This window comes from Sorghum bicolor, chromosome 4 (genome assembly GCF_000003195.3).
Source record: "Sorghum bicolor cultivar BTx623 chromosome 4, Sorghum_bicolor_NCBIv3, whole genome shotgun sequence".
Classification (NCBI taxonomy): Eukaryota; Viridiplantae; Streptophyta; class Magnoliopsida; order Poales; family Poaceae; genus Sorghum; species Sorghum bicolor.
This window is the reverse complement of record NC_012873.2, coordinates 3,864,341-3,882,943: the sequence shown is the minus strand read 5'-3', so window position 1 is coordinate 3,882,943 and position 18,603 is coordinate 3,864,341. Positions and strand designations below refer to the sequence as shown.

At 48.4% G+C, this 18,603-nt stretch overlaps 4 protein-coding genes across 4 annotated transcripts; 2 read left to right on the top strand and 2 right to left on the bottom strand.

Annotated features, from left to right (window-relative positions):
- Positions 1,949-4,080, bottom strand: LOC8074660 (SNF1-related protein kinase regulatory subunit gamma-like PV42a). Its single transcript, XM_002451528.2, has 3 exons — positions 3,301-4,080; positions 2,854-3,211; positions 1,949-2,714 (listed from the first exon to the last, which is right to left on the bottom strand). The coding sequence occupies exons 1-3, from the start codon at positions 4,044-4,046 to the stop codon at positions 2,259-2,261; spliced, it is 1,560 nt and encodes a 519-aa protein (XP_002451573.2). The 5' UTR covers positions 4,047-4,080; the 3' UTR covers positions 1,949-2,258.
- LOC8076088 (uncharacterized protein At1g04910) lies at positions 4,227-9,456 on the bottom strand. The gene is made up of 11 exons (XM_002451527.2): positions 8,839-9,456; positions 8,685-8,735; positions 8,506-8,596; positions 8,121-8,197; positions 7,746-7,834; positions 6,686-6,805; positions 5,960-6,076; positions 5,605-5,748; positions 5,358-5,481; positions 5,013-5,204; positions 4,227-4,878 (listed from the first exon to the last, which is right to left on the bottom strand). The coding sequence occupies exons 1-11, from the start codon at positions 9,184-9,186 to the stop codon at positions 4,519-4,521; spliced, it is 1,713 nt and encodes a 570-aa protein (XP_002451572.1). The 5' UTR covers positions 9,187-9,456; the 3' UTR covers positions 4,227-4,518.
- LOC8076087 lies at positions 11,937-15,577 on the top strand. Its single transcript, XM_002453293.2, has 2 exons — positions 11,937-12,279; positions 14,937-15,577. Exons 1-2 carry the CDS (start codon positions 12,109-12,111, stop codon positions 15,300-15,302), a joined length of 537 nt encoding a protein of 178 aa, XP_002453338.1. The 5' UTR covers positions 11,937-12,108; the 3' UTR covers positions 15,303-15,577.
- On the top strand, positions 16,776-18,396 carry LOC8076086 (protein IRREGULAR XYLEM 15). Its single transcript, XM_002453292.2, has 2 exons — positions 16,776-17,689; positions 17,830-18,396. The coding sequence occupies exons 1-2, from the start codon at positions 16,992-16,994 to the stop codon at positions 18,095-18,097; spliced, it is 966 nt and encodes a 321-aa protein (XP_002453337.1). The 5' UTR covers positions 16,776-16,991; the 3' UTR covers positions 18,098-18,396.

Below are 18,603 nucleotides of genomic sequence, written 5' to 3'. Positions count from 1 at the left end.
GCTGCTGCTGCCGCCGCCACATGCTCTCCGCACAGTCGGCGAGCCTGCTGCCTGCGCCTGCACCACGTGAATCTTCTATTCTTCCTCTCTCCCCGTGAAAGACGAAACTCTATCCCGAAGCATGGATTTTTAACGTTTCCCTCCCCACTGTTTTGCTTGATCGAGCAAAAAAAAAAAAAAAAAAAAACTATCGCAACTCTGTAGAAGCAGCGTAGCAGGGCCAGCCAGGGTGGGAAAAACAGGCCTGATGTGGAAGAAGGACAGAAGAAGGCAAGAAGAAGCTGGAAGCAAAGGCTGCCTGCCCGGGCGCAACGCAACGGTCGTCCCGGGGCCGGAAACGATGGGGAGCACAGCGGGGCCGGCACGGACGGGGAAAACCGAGGTGGTGGGGAGACGTGGGCGCGCGCGCGCTCTGTCGCGGCCTCGTTCTCGCTCGGGCTCGGCTTGTGGTCCAAACGGCCAGACCGGCAGAGCCGGAAAGGGACCACCCGCCTACCCTCCCCCGTCGGGTAGTATCTCTTTCGCGTGGCAGTTTGGCGGCGGGACGCGCGGGGCCAGCGGATCCTGGCCGGGCACCAGTGCACCACCACACATGGCCGGCCATCTGTCCTATCCAGGCAAGGGGAGTTGGCTTGGCTAGGGCGGCAACAAAACCTGGCTGGAACCCCCACAAAAATCTCTGGCATGGCTGTACATGAACCGAGGGGATTGCAGTGCAGCCGCGTCGAGAGGTACTACCCGTCCTCGTCGTCGTACGTACGAATAGAACACCGGGCTCGCCGGCCGGGGTTGAGAGATGGGATGGGACTGACTGCGCGATTTTGGGCGGCCTCGTTCTGACCCTGGCTCGGTCTGAAATGTGAAATCTCAAGGTGGACGAAGAAGTTACTGTACACCCAGGCCCACGCAGAGAGCGACGGCGTACGGTACGGCTGCGCGCAACGGTCGACCGGAACCGCGGGGGGGGGGGGGGGCATCCGGCCAGGGAAAATGACGGGCCATGCGCGCGCCTCTTGTCTCGGCTTTTTATCCGAGACCAGGCAGGCCTCCAGGTTCCAGTCCCGGCGTAGTACACGTCGCTGATGGGCCTATGTGGGCCCCACACCACGAAACTAATGGGCCGGGACTCGCGACTCCGGAGTAGGCCGCCGCCACACAGCCCAAGGTTTGGCTTGGCGTGTGGGGGCAGCACTCGCCCCAGTGCCGTCTCGACGTCTCGTCACGCCCCGAGTTGGATTCGGACATTCGGCGGCGCCGGCGCTGGAGCGCCACCACGAGGCGACGCGATCGATGATGTCCATCGACGGGAGCGAACCGGCGTAACTGCAGTCGTCTCCGCATGTGTCGTGTCGATGCTGTCAAGTCATCAGTCGGGATTTTTGTCTCTTTTTATAGAAAAGAAAAGGGCGCCAGCGTGAGCTCGCCTCCTCATTTATCAGCTCGGAAGCCTGCCTCGTTGCCCATCCCTGATGCGTGGTGCCGCCGCGCGTGCACGTCTCTCTCTCTCTCTCTCAGTCCATGGCTGTACGTACATGAACGAGACAACCACCATGTCTCCCATGCGTCTCCACCTCTCCACGGTCCAGCGTATATATCGGCAATTGCACGCGTCGTGCGATGACCGAGCGCGATCGGCACATCATCAGCGTCACCCATCGATTATTTATTCCCGCCCTTCTTCCGCAACAGGCAAGAGATGGATCTATATATCTATCCGCCTAGTGCGCGTCGATCCACTTTTTCTTCATAGTCGATCGTGGCAATCGACGGACTGCACTGGAAGAAGCCGATCGAGATGGCCGGTGTTCCAGACGCTCGATCGCCGGCCAGCTAGCTAGATCCCCCATGTCTTGATCGACAACAAGAAGCCTCCCCGGCCCGGTCATCTCGCACAAAAGACCATCATTTGTTTTGGGGTTTTTTTTTTCCTATCAAGAAGGGTCGCACAAAAGAACCAGCCACAGTGCCCTGCTGTCTATCGCTGGAAAACACCGGCAGTGCAGCACGTATTTATAGTTGATTAATAAAACGATGCAAAAACAGCGAAGGCGTGTAGACGAAACACAACGCCTGGATCGGAGCCACGAGCCTAACAAAAGCAACAAGGCAAAACAAAGCTCGCCGGCGACCGGCCCGCCAGCCAGCCGGCCGGCCGGCCGTCGGAACACGTCTCGATCGCCCTTTGCTGCCGCGTACGTACCCTGCAGCAGCACGGCAGGCGGATGACACTACTACTGCCAAACGTCACGAGTCACGACTCACGACACGATGCTGTGCAGCTCCCGGTCCTCGCCGAGCGCGGCGTCCCGCACCGCCCGGAGGATGTCGGTGAGCGACACGACGCCGTGAAGGAGCCCTTCCTCGTCGACCACCCACAGCCGGTGCACGTGCCTCGATGCCACCGCCTCGATCGCCTCGCCGAGGGTGCTCTCCGGGGAGCACGTCACCAGCGCCGCCGGCTCCTCCTCCTCCTCCTGCTGCTCGCCGCTCGGCTCGTCGTCCGCGGCGACGACGGCCGCGGGGGTGTCGTCGGCCGGGGTGCCGGTGTCCGTGGCGTCGGCGCCGGGCACCACGGGCTTGGTGCTCGCCCGGTACTCCGCCACCTTCCTCTTGAACTCCGTCACGCTGATCCCCAGCCACGGCTGCAGCCGCGCCACCGGGCAGTCTCGCAGGTCCGTCGCCGAGAACGTCTCGATCGCCCTTTGCCCGTTCCCCTGCAGCAGCAGCAGCAGCAGCAGCACAGCAGGCGAAAGGAATTTCATTTACCACAGGACAGGAGACACAGCGAGAGATACATATACATGGCGTCGTCGCCGGCATGTTCGGATCATCGGAGGTGCGTGCAGGACTCACGTATTGAAGGGTCTCTGTACCGCTACCAACGGCGGCGGCGGTGGCGTGGTCCACGACGGGCACCGCGGTCAGCGACGCCGCCCGCATCGCCCTGATGGCGTCGATCACCTTGGTGCCGCCGGCGACCGCGAACACCGTGTCGTTCACGGCGCCGAGCTCGCGCACGGTGCGCGACAGCACGTCCCTCAGCTCCGCGCCGTGCGCCCTGAGGAACCTCGCCACGTCCATCTGGGTGAGCATCCGGTACCCCGGCGCCGACTCCACCAGCTCCACCGCCACCACGTTGTCCGCCGAGCTCTCCAGCGGCACCAGCGCGCGGTGCACCCCCTTGCTGAACGTCTCCATGCAGTCCAGCACGCTGGCGGAACGAACATATCGTGTCGTTCGTTGCATACAATGCGAAGGGGAGGAAAAAAAGAGAGTGAACTGGAGATCGGGGCGGCGTACCTGGTTGTCGGATGGAGCGTCCAGAGAGTGAGGCCCTCGAGGGAGTGGCCGATGACGGAGGACACCGGCACGGCCATCCGGCGGTCGAGGTCGACGGACTCGCCGTCGGCCTCGGCGTCGTCGCTGGCCTCGGCGATGTGGGCGAGGATGTCGAGCATGTTGACCATGCCGATGTAGTGCTTGCGGACGGCGCCGGTGGCCGGGTCGGACTCGAGGATCATGGACCCGCCGGCGCCGATCCAGTGGCCCGGCGGCGCGGCCACGGCCACGCCGGAGACGCGCGCGGCAAGGAGCGCGTTCGCCGTGTGCGCCAGCGTCGCGGTGTAGGGGACCTCCACCAGCCGCCGCTTGGCGCGCGCCAGCTCCACCACCTTGCGCTCGCGGAGCACGCCGCAGAGCCCCGCGCGCGCCTTCTTGTTGCTGCTCACGTCCCCGCCGCCGGCCACGCCGTGCGGCGCCTCCTGCTGCAGCCTCTCCTCGTCGGCGGGTGCTCTAAGCTGCGCCATTGCTGACCTGACCACTCCTTCCTTTCTAGCTGCTCTGCTACTCTCGTCTCTCTTCTGTTCTTGTTGGATTCGATCGAGAACCAATCCAGTTCTTAATAGCTTTTGAGTGCTTCGAGTTGCAGGAGAACGTGGCGAGCGGAGAGGCGCATGGCTCTCCCGAGCTGCCGCGTGGAAAGAAACGTCACGACTAGCGAGTTCACGGTATCCCACATCATGTCGGCAGCCAAATCTCAGAGTCATTTCTTGGCTCCTCGTTTAGTTCCCCAAAATTTTAATTTTTGTTCAGTAGTAGTTTCATTATTTAGTAATTACTGTCTAATTATAAAATAATCAGATTCATAAACTACATATAAATTACGTAATTAGTTAATTTTTTAAATTTATATTTAATACTCTATAAAAATCGAAGAATCTTATAAATTTTTGGAAACCAAATAGGATCTTAATTTGGTAAATCCCAAAGGTGTTTTGGGAAAGCAGGTTACTGATATTATCTTCATTCACTGCTTTGTCCAAGACATTTTCAGCAAGAACTGATCTACTATGTGAAACTACAGATTAGGCCAGCAAAATACATAGAAAATCGTAGGTGCTTAACAAATGGAAGCATATAGTACTTGCTGAAATGCTGATGGGAGTGGCTACGGACTACTACCTAGGGGAAGAAGGCTCGAGAAGACGGAGGACTCAGCACAGCAGGAGGGCCAACCTCTCAGGCCCTGCACATGCAGGGCGTGAGCGGGTTCTCCCAGAGATCGTAGCTGGGGAAGGTGGGCTCGGGGAGGCCCGTCCGCGTGCGGTGCGTGACGACGACGTCCTCCGCGAAGGAGGCCCAGCCCATGTCGGGGTCGCCCAGGGACTTGGACATGAGGCCCTTGTCGGGCTTCACCGACTTGAGGCGGTGCCCCGCGTAGCGTCGCGCCCCGATGATGAGCTTGGCGAAGTTGCCGCCGTGCGTCATCACGAACACGTCCGACCGCAGGCACACCAGGAAGTCCAGCGCCGCCAGGCTCGTCACGTGCCGCCGGAATGGCGCCAGCTCCTCCGCGCTCGCCAGCTCCTCCTTCGTCACCTGCAAATGCACGGCAATGGCTTACTGGTTTCAGCTTTGATAGAATAATTATAATTATAGGGTGTCCATTTGGTTTCACGGGTTCAAGCAAACAATGTGTTGCCACTGAGCTGTGGATTTGTGCCTGTGCCTACCAAGTTGGGGAACATGTTCCTGAGGGGAGCCATCCGGTTCTTGCCGCCGTACACTTGCCCTGAGGCGACGTATATTTGTGTTCCGCTCGTGTACCCCAGTGCGCGCAGGATCACAGCAATCTCACCGGGCTCAAGAGGGCAACGGCCTTCTTTTCTCTTCTGCAGTGCCAGTGGCCACAGATGGGATCCATTCTGCATGCAGATAAAAAGAAGAGAAAATCGTTAGAATGGCATTATAATGTCCGTGCTTCATAGATTGCTCAAAAAAATGTCCGTGCTTCATTTCTCCCAGGTCTTCTTTCTCAGTCCAATGTAACAGATATATCTAGTCAAGATTTGCGTCACCTTGTAGCGCCTTGGCCATTCTTTCTGCCTGTAAGCGGCCATCATCGCCTTCTCCTCCCGTGTGCCAGCAAAATCACAGAAAGAAAGCCCCACCATTCCTTTTTCAAATCTCAGGTGAAGAGCCCTTTAATAAAAAAAAATGTCAGTGTTTGATTGTGAACTTCAGCTGCATTGGATAATGTCTTGGTTAGATACAAGCTCTACTGTACACAATATCATCCAACAAAAAGGATAGTTAATAACATACATGTATGGATTTATGTTGCCAGTTCTGTTCCTCATTCTTGCTGCAAGCTTATCGGCCATTTCCTCAATATCAGGTAGGAACTTTAATGCGTGATAGTTTACTCTGCATCTTAGCCGGTTAATCTCCATTGGTACATTATCATATCTGGACATTGAAATTTCACATTAGCTTCAGATTGTTCCATTGACAGCATATCAATGCAAAAGATATGACCATTGCACAGAACAAAGAACAAAAGAAAAGAATAATGCTCCCTTTACCACAGCACTTTAAGCTGACCAGGTGTTCTGAATCACAAAATTAACATGAACTGGAAAAAAAAACACCAAAATGTTGCACTCAAAAGTTTACTTACCCCAACCTGTCGACAAATGGCTTGATAGACATTATCTTTTTCTCTTTGATCCTTGGAAGTACATTGTCAATATAAAACTGTGCTGAAGCATACTTTGGGATGTTCTTCACAGTACGCCTGTTACAGACCCATAATTCAATGCATATCATGGAAATATGAATATTCAGTCAAGCATAAAGAAATTTCCAGTCATATAAGGATGAGTGCAGAGAGCATATTTTTAGAACATCGAACATAAGACAACAGCACAGCAGCTAATGGAAAGAAAAGAGTTGTCTTCACTTTGATTTCAGGAGAAGTTCACAAAATTGTCTTAATATAGCAGAATGTTGGATAAGCTGTATATAACCAAATATTTTTATTGGCATGTATATACTTCACTTCATCTAGTTATACCTGATAATATTGTTCAATTGGCCACATTTTAAACTGAACTGCATAGAGGACATAATATAACCAAACAGTTGTCATACCTCATCAAGATTTTATTCTGTGAAAAAAAACAAGGAAAGACTGGTTCAAAACAACAGCTTAGAATGCATGGGCAGTTGAGATTTATGTCATATATAGCAACATGAATTTCTTTAAATTTTCCCACCCTATTGAGATAATACCATCAAAACCATAAAGAACTATTCCTGATGATATAAAGTAGCAAATATTAATACATCATTCATTGCCAACAAAAATTCAGGTAATTGAAACAGAGAGTAAAAAAACACCTACTTTATACTGGTAAACAGCTCATCCTTCTCTGTGAACCAGTCAGGGATATCTCGGACAATCCGTACATCATCCTTCAAATAATTTATAAAATGATCAACATCAAAGATATCTTCAAATTTCCTGCAGAGAAGATATAAGTTCTCAGACCATGACAATCTGGCAGAAAGTAAATAATGTATTTAAGTAGGTCATATCATGTCAAAGTGCTCAAAGGAATTACTTCAGTACAGGATGGTCAGTATGAGATCAAGAAAAGTTCAGACTAAATATGCCTGATACTGGAAATTCCTGTCCTTGCAAGTTTTGTGACTACATAACCTAGTTCAAAGATGCCAAATGATTCAACTATCTATTAATTATTATCATTATACTCCGTAAAGTGGTTTGGAGCAACCAAAATTAGCATAGTTTATTATTTTTCTTGGCTGTTTATCAATTACAAATTAAACTATTTAAGAACGGTGACAGATTTTTCAGGTAAAAGTACATTGATCTGCATTTGGTCCGATCAACTAACACGTTTTTTTAAGAGGAGTAGCAGGGGGGAAACCACAACAGCAACTAACACTTTTTTTCTGAAGAGTAGTAGCAGGGGGGAAACCCCAACTGCAAATAACACATATGTTTTTTGTTTGATGTCCCAATAATCACTAGTTTACTAGCAACGCACAGAAGCATCATAGCGGATTTCCTCATTGAAGGACGTTATATGATAGGACAATACTACAATCACAGGTGAAGCATGAGAAATGAAGCACTGACTTCCATTTCCAGAAGCATACTTTGATGTCTCTGTAACAGAATGACAGATACAATCATCTATAGATGATAGTATGAAAAATCATTAAGTGTTACAAGGATTTTAAGCTAACAAAATTCCATTACACATATTTTGAGCAAAACTTTCAATGAAAGTAGGACCTAAAATAGTCGTCTTAGTTTTGTGGACAGCTTAAGTTCTAGTTAACAAGACTTTATATGATACAATTATCTATTAAATATCGGCAGGGAAATAGACAAGAAGAATACATTAGAATTCGGAACAGGAAATAATACTTACGTCTGGTCTTTCCAAATTTGGTCCTGCTTCAGAACAGGCAAAATAAGCGTTGCTCTCATTATTTTGGCAATTGCAACAGCATTACATATCTGCAAAAACAACAGACATCTGAAATTCAAATTGTTCACTTTTTGAGAGAAGTAGCTAAAACCCAATTCCATTTATTAGAAAACTAATGGACAAGCTCAAGAAACTGGCATGATCTGCCAAGGGAGAACCAAAAAACTTATATTCAAGGGGTATTGTACTTATATGGTTGAGCAATGAGCAGCAGCCACGCCAACAGGAAAATAATCAAACCTAGGCTTGTATATTGCAATTAGCACTCACACACAACTAGATGAGGAAGGCTGAGGGACAGAAGTGCATACATACAGCTATGCGTTGCTGGTTTAGTCCTCCCTCAGCATGGATAAAAATATACCCAGAGGTTTCATTTACTGATGGGACATCTGCATGATATAGAAATTTATGATATCATCACTTAGTAGGGACCCAGTCATGAAAGGAAACAGACATTAGATGTGCTGTCTCATAAATCCATCATCTAACATGAAACTACATATAACAATTAGACGAGTTCCTGAGACATAGGAAATTCAGTTTCTGAACTAGATCAGTAAACACTAGCTCTGGGAGATCGAAATTTGCACAATGTAGGTTATTGACCTCAAAGTGATCAGGGTGATGTATAAAGTAGGGATGCAATATATGTATGCTACATGGCTGTCTTTATAAGAAGCATGAAAGGTATACTCGCCTGAGGGCTCATTGCTGCGTCGCTCTGCACAGGGCTTCCAAGATGTAGTGGCAGCACGTGGATTCTCCCATAGAGATGGGGGTTCCTTCGTCTGCACCCAAAGCAGAAATTCTTCAGACAAAATGCTCCTGAAGCAAGCATGAGTCCCAAAACCCTTGGAGCAATGAAGCACACTTCACCTCAGGGCAGTGGAGCGTGATCCCCTCCTTGTGGCACAAGTACGGCGTGTTCTAGGATCAGACGGGCAACACCAACACAGAATGTCAGTGACAAGTCGTAATCCTGACGAAATTGAATAGCATTGGGAAGACACTGGAGGGGCCAGGAGCTCACAAGGCGGGACCAGAGCAAGGGCGCGCAGAAGATCCCAGCGGCGAGGAGGAGCGCGAGGAGGGCAAGCAGGATCCGGTAGGAGGACGAGGCGGCGGGGGACCTGGGGTCCTCCAGTGCGAGGAGGGAGCGGAACGGGGACGTCAGCAGGTGGGCGCGCTTGTGGTGGTGGTGCGACAGGAGAGGGGACGAGCGGTGGACGTCCTTGCCGTCGTCGTCGTCGTCGCCGCCGCGGCTGCCGCGGGTGGAGGGGGAGGGGAGGAAGGGGGACGACGCGGCGGAGGCGTCGGAGTCGCGCTTGGCGGGGGAGTTGGACGCACGCGCCGCCGCCGAGTGCCGCAGCTCAGCCATGGCCGCCGCCACCGGCCGCGGCGCGCGGGAGTGGGAATGTGCACTTGATTCCTGTTGGCTGACGAGCCTGTTCGCACTGTCGCTCTCGCCGCTCGCGGCCGTGGCGAGCTGTGGCAGACCGCAGACCAGACCGGCGGCAGGCTGACAGTGAGTGAGCAGCACGGCATGGCGGCGGAGATGGGCCGAGTAAAGGCCATGTTTTCTTTGGGCTTACTGTTTTTTTTTGAAGTGGGCTTACTTTGTGAAACCTCCGGATTGTAACATGATGGGCTTATACTTTTGTCTTTTTCTCCATGAACTATTCTCAAAGTTTAGTTTTTCTCGTGAACTCGAAAACCGGATAAGACTGTAACTAAATAGACTTGTATTTTTGTTTTTTTCTCATAACTATTCTTGAAGTTCAATTTTCCTCTCTAAACTTGAAAATCGGGTAAATCACCTCTCTCAACTTTTGAAATCATTTCTCTGACCCAGTTATACGTGATTTTCAACGATAGTTTTATCTTTTTCTATTATTTTAGCTGAATATTTAAAAAATCATAGTAAATCACAGCAAAAGAAATATAAAATATATTGCTTTGGAGTCCACATGACTAGATGCACATAATAAACATATAATACGTTATGTTTGAGTATAAAGTTTTTACTGTAGCTTTAGATCTATTGCTTTTTTTGTAATTAATTCATAATTGTGGTTTCTATAGTCCAATTATGGCAAATTTTTATGGTAGTCTCAATATTGTATGCTTTAACTGTAGTAAAAATTTCATATGCATTTCTATTATTACACAATTTTAACTATTTTAAAACTCTTTAACATGCATAAAACTAAAAAAATTTATAACTCATTTATACATGATCCAATGAACATAAATTTTTAACTACGTATCAATCATATACTAATTATACCATCATAAGATTTTCACCATAATTGGATCATAGAAACTGCAGCTTTGAATTAATTACAAGAAAGCATAGATCTAAAGCTACAACAAAAACTTTATACTAAAACATATCATTTTGTATATTCACTGTGTATATCTACTCATGTGGAGTCCAAAAAAATTATTTTTTTATGATTTACTATGGTTTTTTAAAAATTTAGCCAAAATAAATAAAAAGGATAAAAACCACCTTTGAACCCACCTATAACCGAGTCAGGGAGGTAAAATAAACGGTTTTAAATGTTAAGAGTGGTGGTTTACCTGATTTTAGAATTAAGTGAGAAAACTAAACTTCAAGGATAGTTTAGTGAGGTAAAATAGGTTTTACCTATGAACAAGCACCTAATAATTGAGCTAATTCTAGAGCCAAAATTTTAACCAATTATTGGCTAGCCTAGTTAATTTATACTAGTTTTTACCTCTAGCTAATCTAAAAAAGGCTCTACAAAGCCCACGCACAAGCACGCGCAACACAACTTCTATGTATGGATAAAAAGGCGAAGAGAAAAAAATATGAATATGAAGAGGAGGGAAAATAAAAGATCAAAGAGAAGTACCGAACCATTATAATCGGTCATCCTATATTTGCTACTAGTAGTTGCCACTACTCTTCCATCGTCTAACCAAATCTCCATTATTGCCTACCGCGCGAAACATCTTTGCCACCTTGCTGTCTCTTTACCATCACCACGTGTTAATCATATGTGGCAGGCAATGTCCCCATCATCTTGGTTTCTCATTTACCACTACCACATGTGTACTCAGGTGTGGTGGGCAACGTCGTCGCCACAAAGTTGTTTCAATTATCACCGTCATGTGTTACTCTATTGCCTCCAAAGCTCCGTTTAGGTTTACTATAGATAGTTACACTAACTCCTTTTACTTATCTTAAACCCTTAATTCCTAACTTACCCTTGAAAGTTCTATAGAGAACGATGATTTTTTTAGAAAAGAGAACAATGAAATTTCCTAACCACCTAGGTGTAATGTATAGCTAAACTGATCTTTTTGGATAGTGGTGATCAAGACATTAGAGTGAGGGTTTTTCAAATGGGCGGTGGATGGGGATTCAAGTCATCCTTCCCAGCTTGAACAATGAGACTCCTCTCAAGCCAACCTTCCTCTCCACACACAAGCACACACACAACAATTGCTGCCTATGGATAAAAATGGCAGAGATTAAAAAGAGGAATATGAAGAGGAGTCAAAAGAAAAGGTCAAAGAGAAGTATGCAATTGTCCTAACCATCATATAGAGTGTTCTTGGTTCTAGTGACACATTGCCTCGCCTCGCTATGCTCGCTGCATGAAACAAGGATCTTGCCCTCTCGGGCGAGCTGATCTGGCTCTCCTACGTGAATGAGCAAACCTTGGCAATATAGTTTCCGAGAAGCTTGAACGAGGGAATCAAACACACGTTATTGCTCAACAAAGTACCATAGCGAAGGATCTAGACGCGTCCCATATTTACTACCCTTTCACCATTTAACTGGATATCCATCACCGGTGGCGGGTAAGTTCTTATCACCTTACTATCTCATTTACCACCGCCGTGTGTTACTCAGTTGTGGCGCGCAATACTTCCGCCATCTTTTTGTCTTTATTACTTATGTCACATGTTTCTTCCCTACCTGAAGCTCGGTTCATATCTAATAGAGATAGTTACACACCTCTTCTACATCTTAAACCCTACATTGCTAGTCTCTAGCATCGAAAGTTCTATGAACGGACATTTTGATTTTTTTAGGCGTTTTATCCAAAGAAAACGGGCGGTAGCTTCCTTTGTTTCTCAGTCTGGAATCTGGAACTAGACCAAAGACTCGACAACCCATAAAAGCCGCCACGCACACCTGGCTGGAAGCATCTGGAGGCGTGGCGCTGGCACCGCAGCCGCAGCCGCAGCCGTCGTCCGCCAGCACCCAGCAGCGAACTGTTCCCCGCGGCGGCGAAGCACAGGAGAGAAGCGGCGAGCGAGATCGATGGCGCCGCCGATGGACCCGCCCGACGTCGAGATGGAGATGGACCCCGCGCCCCAGCCTCCGGCTCCGGCGGTCGCTCCGGCGCCGGCAGCGGTTGGGGAGGGGTGGAGCATGCTGTCCCGCGCCCGCGGGCTGCTCGAGGAGGGCAAGCCGTCCCTCGCTCTGCAGGCGGTGAGAACCCTCCCCCTCTCTCCCCTTCTCCGTTCGGTCTCCATTTCACGTGCTGTCAGTCTCGCGTTCGTCTCCACCGTTGCCCGGTGTCCGGCGATGAAATGGGGAATCCGTGGTGTTTTTTCCCGTCACGTATCGTACGTATTGGAAGCTGATCAATCGCGTGGTTAGACGATCGCGGATTCGCGGTGAGGTTCCCCTGGTTCGATCTCGTTTTGGGCCGTGCTCCCGATGGCGTTATCCATCCGGCTTGAGGTTTCGCGCGGAGAGGCCGAAGGGAGGTTTAGGTGTGATCCGTTCTAGGTCTTAGGGTTTGGGATTGATTAGGTACGATTCGTTCTAGAGGATGATGCTACGGGTAGGTGCTTAGGTGCCTTGCTACTTTTGCAGCTATCCCTTCCGAATATGTTGTTGTTGTCTGCCTGTTTCTTGGGCGAGCGAAAGGAGTACTTTCCAGGTTCTCCTCAAGAAGGGAAGAAAGGAAATCGTGGCTTTATGCACACACATCCTAACTACTGCATTTATCCTTTGTCTGGAACTCTTGTAACTTATCCTTACCAAAATGTGTGTTTCCAGAATCCTCACTTGCAGTGTGCTGTTTGCTCGTGGTCTTTTAAGCGCATCATGTACCTCACCATTTCAATATGTGATTCACCATCAAATTTTCAGTGGCACAGCGAGTAAGAACCAAAGGCATCGGTGAATGTTGATAGACACATGTAGTTGCCAAGTAATGAAAAGCTGCCGTTTTGATCATTGTCAACTCATGTATCGTATCCCTCGCTATACTTTTGATTTATGTGCTCTCCGTGCATTTGTGCCTAGCTCTGCTGGCATTGCATGCATGGCTGATTTGGGACGTAAGTCGTGTTTCAAATACAGTCCAAGCCCTTTCCGTTAGAGTTTTATCCGTTTTTTGTTTTTTTTTTCCAATTCTGAACATGAACGGTCTGGAAAAATCAATGACTACCATCTGTAAGCCTGTTGTCCATACGGCTTTAATTAAATACAGTCGATGTTTGGTTGCCTGACTTCTTGTCAGCTCTCGCACTGCCATAAGGTTAACCTTTTTTTAAGGTCCCAATGTTAATTCTACCTGTCTCCATGTGTACTTTATATTTACTTTTGGGTCTTATGAGGATATATGACACTCCTCTAAAACTTAAGAATAAGGCATTGTCACTTCCATATCCCACTGAATCGGCCCTTTTCGGTATGACAATGAGGCATGAAGTAGCATATCCTGAAACTTTTGGGGTGGTGGCATATTGTGAAAGTACACTTTTCCTTCCCCTATATAACATGGGAATTCATTTACTTTTCTTTTTAGCTTACTATTGGATTTTAAATGTTCTCGCAACTCTGGGTATGGTCTGTGTTTTATCTGTAGAACTTGTAGACTGTAATTTTGTTTGTGATGCAGAGTTTAAGACGGCAATGCATTATCTGACCATTGATGGTGTCCCATGTAAGGGCCTGCTACTTAAGCTCAAGCAGCCAAGTCAAATCGAGATTTAAGAGGTCTTATTTCCCTCTTTTTTTTCTTTCACAAGGAAGGCCAACACAGGGGCCTCCGGGTGCCAATGCCGGGGATCGAACCCGGGTCACCGGCTTGAGGGCTGCCTCAAGGAACCACTCAGACTAACTAGCCCTATGTGGTGAACTTTACTAGTTAGCAAATTTATGTTCCTGTTGGTTGAACATTAAGAGTTCATCAGAGACTTTTGATTTGGATAAAATGCTTAACACAGCGGAATGTGATCTAGACTCACGACAGCTTGGGTACACCTTAGCTTGCTTCGTGGTCTTATATTTGTGTAAAACTGGTGTCCTATCCCATATGTGCAGGGCACAGTTGATAATGTTTGTTCTTCCATTCAATATCAATCATTTTGGATTTGACCTGTTAAAAATGACCGTCGAGCCCTTATATTGGTGAGTAAGGGTAAAAGTAGAAGGTTGGTTTGGGAAAAGTTGAAGAAGAAAGCCACAGCCCACAATTAGTGTTTGGTACCCTCATAAAATTATTTGAGTATACTGTACTAAATTTACACAGGAGTACAGGGCAATATAGGCCTAAACAAATCTTTCTCTATATGTATTAGTGTGCGATGGTTAAATTGGAATTTCCGTATCTTGTTTGGATTAGACATGTATAGCATATTACCTGATGTATCACATGGATCGAATGAAATGCACGTCTTCTCTGTGGATTGGAGTAGTAGGCTAATTACTTCTCAACTGCAACACCACACTCTGTCATTAGTGCTTCCTGCCTGCACCATAGCTATGTGCCTATGTTAGTGTAACTGATTTTTTTAGACCAACATTTACGCAATATAAGATTATGCCTTAGCTGTTTCCTGTGGGATCTTATGATTGATGTGTCCCTCATAATAACACTGTAGGATTTGTTCTGGTAATGAATCAAACATTGGTAATGTGACAAGCATTCTGGTCTATTGAAATGCATAATTTCTATTTTGATTCCTTCTGGAAGGCTGTTTCAATTTTGTTCGTATAGATCCCAATGATGAGCCTTGTGGTAATTATTAACCTTTTGAACTTTATCTTGTTTCGTTGAGACTCATTTGTCTCATTTCATGCCCATTCATCTGTATCTGTTATATTGATTCTCATGTTATGAAACTATGCAGGTTCTCCTGGCCATAAGATCTCAAGGTGGTGAACAAGCGCTCATGCAGACAATGAACCGTGCGCGTGAACTCTATGCGCAGAGATTGCAGGCCACTCCTAGTGTTGATGAGCTTGCCTCTTTGCTTGCCCAATGTGCCATAGCAGAGGCTCAGTCAACAAATACTAACCCTTCACAAGGACCTGGGTCAGACCCTGTCGATATGCTGAATTCTGATGAGGCCTGCATTCTTGCTGAGAGTGGAAGGAAGCAGATCATCCTGGATGCGTTTGCTGATGGGAGCAGCTTCATCTGCCTGAAATGTGGTGGGCTCTTTAGCACATCTCGCAAGGACGAGCACTTAGCCTACTGGTGCGGGACTGCATGATCCTGGTTACATCTTGCTGTGGTTTATCTATGGTCACACCTGGCAATGAACTGATGATCATGATACCCGTGAGATTTTGTAAAACCTTTCTTCTGTTCCTATTACTGCTTCTTTACTGCAGGGATGCCAGAGATGCATCTGTTAAGTGGTAGTAAATACATTGCCGATACCAAACTTTATGAACGAAAGTTTCCATCTATATCCGTTGTATGTTGTACTTGTACTTTCGGTTGATGGAAGGTTTTAAGATGTTTGGCATGGTCATCGAATTCCAATAGTTGAATGTGCCAAAAGAATGCTCCCTGCGGTTAGCTACGACCGCACAAAAATACTGAAACTGGGTAGAAAGTATGGAGGAACTGATGTTATGCCCCTTCGCTTTCGATTTATGGAGTTGATGAAAACTGGCTTTAGCAGTGATATTCATGAGAAAATCTGCAAAAGAAGATAGAGCATTGCCATCGCTACCTGCTACCATAAAAGGTTCGTTTTCACATCCCTTTGTCTGTTTATCAGCTAATCTTCTGTTTGGATGACCAACCCATCAACCCATGCTTTTTATGGTATATTGTTACTGGCGTCGGTATGTCGTGTCTTCGAATTACTTCCTGTCAATGCAACTGTGAAACTGTGAAATGGTTCTGGTCCTTTTGGACTGCACAAGGAATTGGGGCGGGCGATGCGTGTTTCATGCCCGGTTTTGCCGAGGCTTCACTTGAAGGCAACGGAGAGAGAAGCTGAGAGCCACCTCCTATCTGCAAAACTTTAGCTCCTGACACGCCTGTAGCTTACATTCTAAGTGTTTGCTGCTGGTAGCATCTTGCGATCAGTCAAGGAATTCCAGTCTTCATTTGTTAACACAACTTTTCTCACCAAACCTGATATGCTCTCCTGATTGCTTTTGTTTCATATACGTCTGGTGGTGGTCAGAAAGCTGCTGGCTGCCCTTCCAAAACCTGGTGTCATCTACTGTTGCTTTTCGATGATGCTCTTGTATCATCACTCATCAGGCAGTGGCAGATTGGTACTGTGCTGCAATGCCAAACACCATGGGTCCTCACTCTGCCAAAACAAGTGTCATGACTAGGTTGTCCGGGGAATATTCACGTTAAGCTCATTCCAATTTTATGGGCTTATTTGGTACTAACAAATTTCAACTTTGAAGGATCTTCATCTAAAAAAAACTTGAGAATTCAGAAAAAAAAATATCGCATTACAAATGCTTCTTTATTGTGCTAATAATTTTCATTTCTAAAAAGTGGTTAAAATAGGAAATTATATAGTTAATGTCGCGAGAAAGATTTGGTGTCAAAATCAAAAGAGTGCCATCAAAACCTACCCAAATTTGAGCCACTCTGAAGCAAAGCCTTGCAGGTTGCAACCCTCAAGCAATTTTTAACCTGGATTGCTTTCCTGCCCAACATGCCAACTACTAATCCAACATAAGCTTATTTAACTTTGCTTAATTCAGCTAGCTTGGCGTGCTGTCAGTCCCTCTCAACCCCCATCCCATCCCATCCCATCCCATCCCATCCCAACCTCCATTCCTTCGTCCCTTGCCAACTCTGATCTCTCACCTGAAAAATGTCAGCGTGAGTAGCCATTCCATCTGCACAGCACCTCGTCTACTAAACCTCATTAGCATTCACTCCAGAGTCCAGACGCACACAAAGGCCAGAGTCGGAGGAGATGATGAAGGCCATGGCCGGTCCGAAGCTGCTCGTCGTCCACACGTCGTCGAACAAGGCCCTGAACGGGATGGCGCCGGCGTCGCCCATGCCGTTCCATGGGTGGTCCCGGTGCATGTGGCTGGTGGTCTTCTTGGCCTTGTTCACCTGCGTGTCCCTCCTCACCGTGTTCTCCACGGCGCGCGCCTCGGCCGGGGCGGCGTACCAGGCGGCGCCCTTCACGGCCAGCGCCGGCGCCGCGGAGGCTGGCCTGCCGCGGTACGTGTTCGACGCGCTGGTGCATTACGCGGCGGCGGCGGGGAACTCGTCGTCGAGCATGCCGGAGCCGGACGTGCGCGCGATCGCGTCGGTGCTCCGGCGGCGCGCGCCGTGCAACCTGCTGGTGTTCGGGCTGGGCGCGGAGACGCCGCTGTGGCGCGCGCTGAACCACGGCGGGCGCACGGTGTTCCTGGACGAGAACCCCTACTACGTGGCGCACCTGGAAGGGAAGCACCCGGGGCTGGAGGCCTACGACGTGGCCTACGCCACGGCGGTGCGCGAGCTCCCGGACCTCCTCGACGCCGCCCGCGCCGCGCGCGCCGCCGAGTGCCGCCCCGTCCAGAACCTGCTCTTCTCCGAGTGCCGCCTCGCCATCAACGACCTCCCCAACCAGCTCTACGACGTCGCCTGGGACGTCATCCTCGTCGACGGCCCGCGCGGGTACGTGCCAGTGCACATGCCACCATCGCCATGCATGTCGGATGCCGCGTCGTCCATGGTTTCTTAGGATTGAATCATTGAATAAGGAAGGAAACCAAATCATTAATTAGCTGATGATTTTGTCATGCATGGTGTTGAAGGTTCACGGAGGGGTCGCCGGGGAGGATGTCGGCGATCTACTCGGCGGCGGTGATGGCGCGGACCAAGGGCACGGAGACGGAGGTGATGGTGCACGACTACGAGCGGGAGGTGGAGCGCGCGTGCGGCCGGGAGTTCCTGTGCGACGAGAACGGGGTCGCGGCGACCAGCACGCCGTCGCTCGGTCACTTCCTCGTGCGCGGCGGCGCCGCCGTCAACCGGGAAGCCTTCTGCGGGCCGCCCGCCGCTCAGAAATCGAAATCGAACTAAGCGACGAGTAGTTACTTCTGCTTCCCCCGTTTTTAGCCCCAACATGCTCCAGTTCTTTGAGCGATGATCTTCCTCGTCCTGTCGTCCAGGCAGATAAATTGACAGGAGAAAGTAATGAACTCGCAGAATTGTGTCAATGTAGCATAGAGATCAGTGGTTCCTTGTATTCTTATCGCACAAATCTTCTTTGTGAGTTGTGGTGGGTCCAATGATTTCTCCCTTCAAACATATGGTAATGCCTGACGTGCCAACGCATTTGACACATTTTAAGAGAGATTTTGGCACTTGCGATTCTTATATATCCAACTATTTGAAAAGGTACTTGTGTAATTTACAAAATATCTAGTGTTTTATTCCCTCTGTTCCAAATTATAAACCACTTTGACTTTTTTGGTATATCTATTTTGCAATGCATACAAATATAATAATATACAGATACATAACAAAAATAGATGGAAAAAAACTCAAAGTGGCTTATAGTTTGGAACAAAGTGAGTAACATTGAA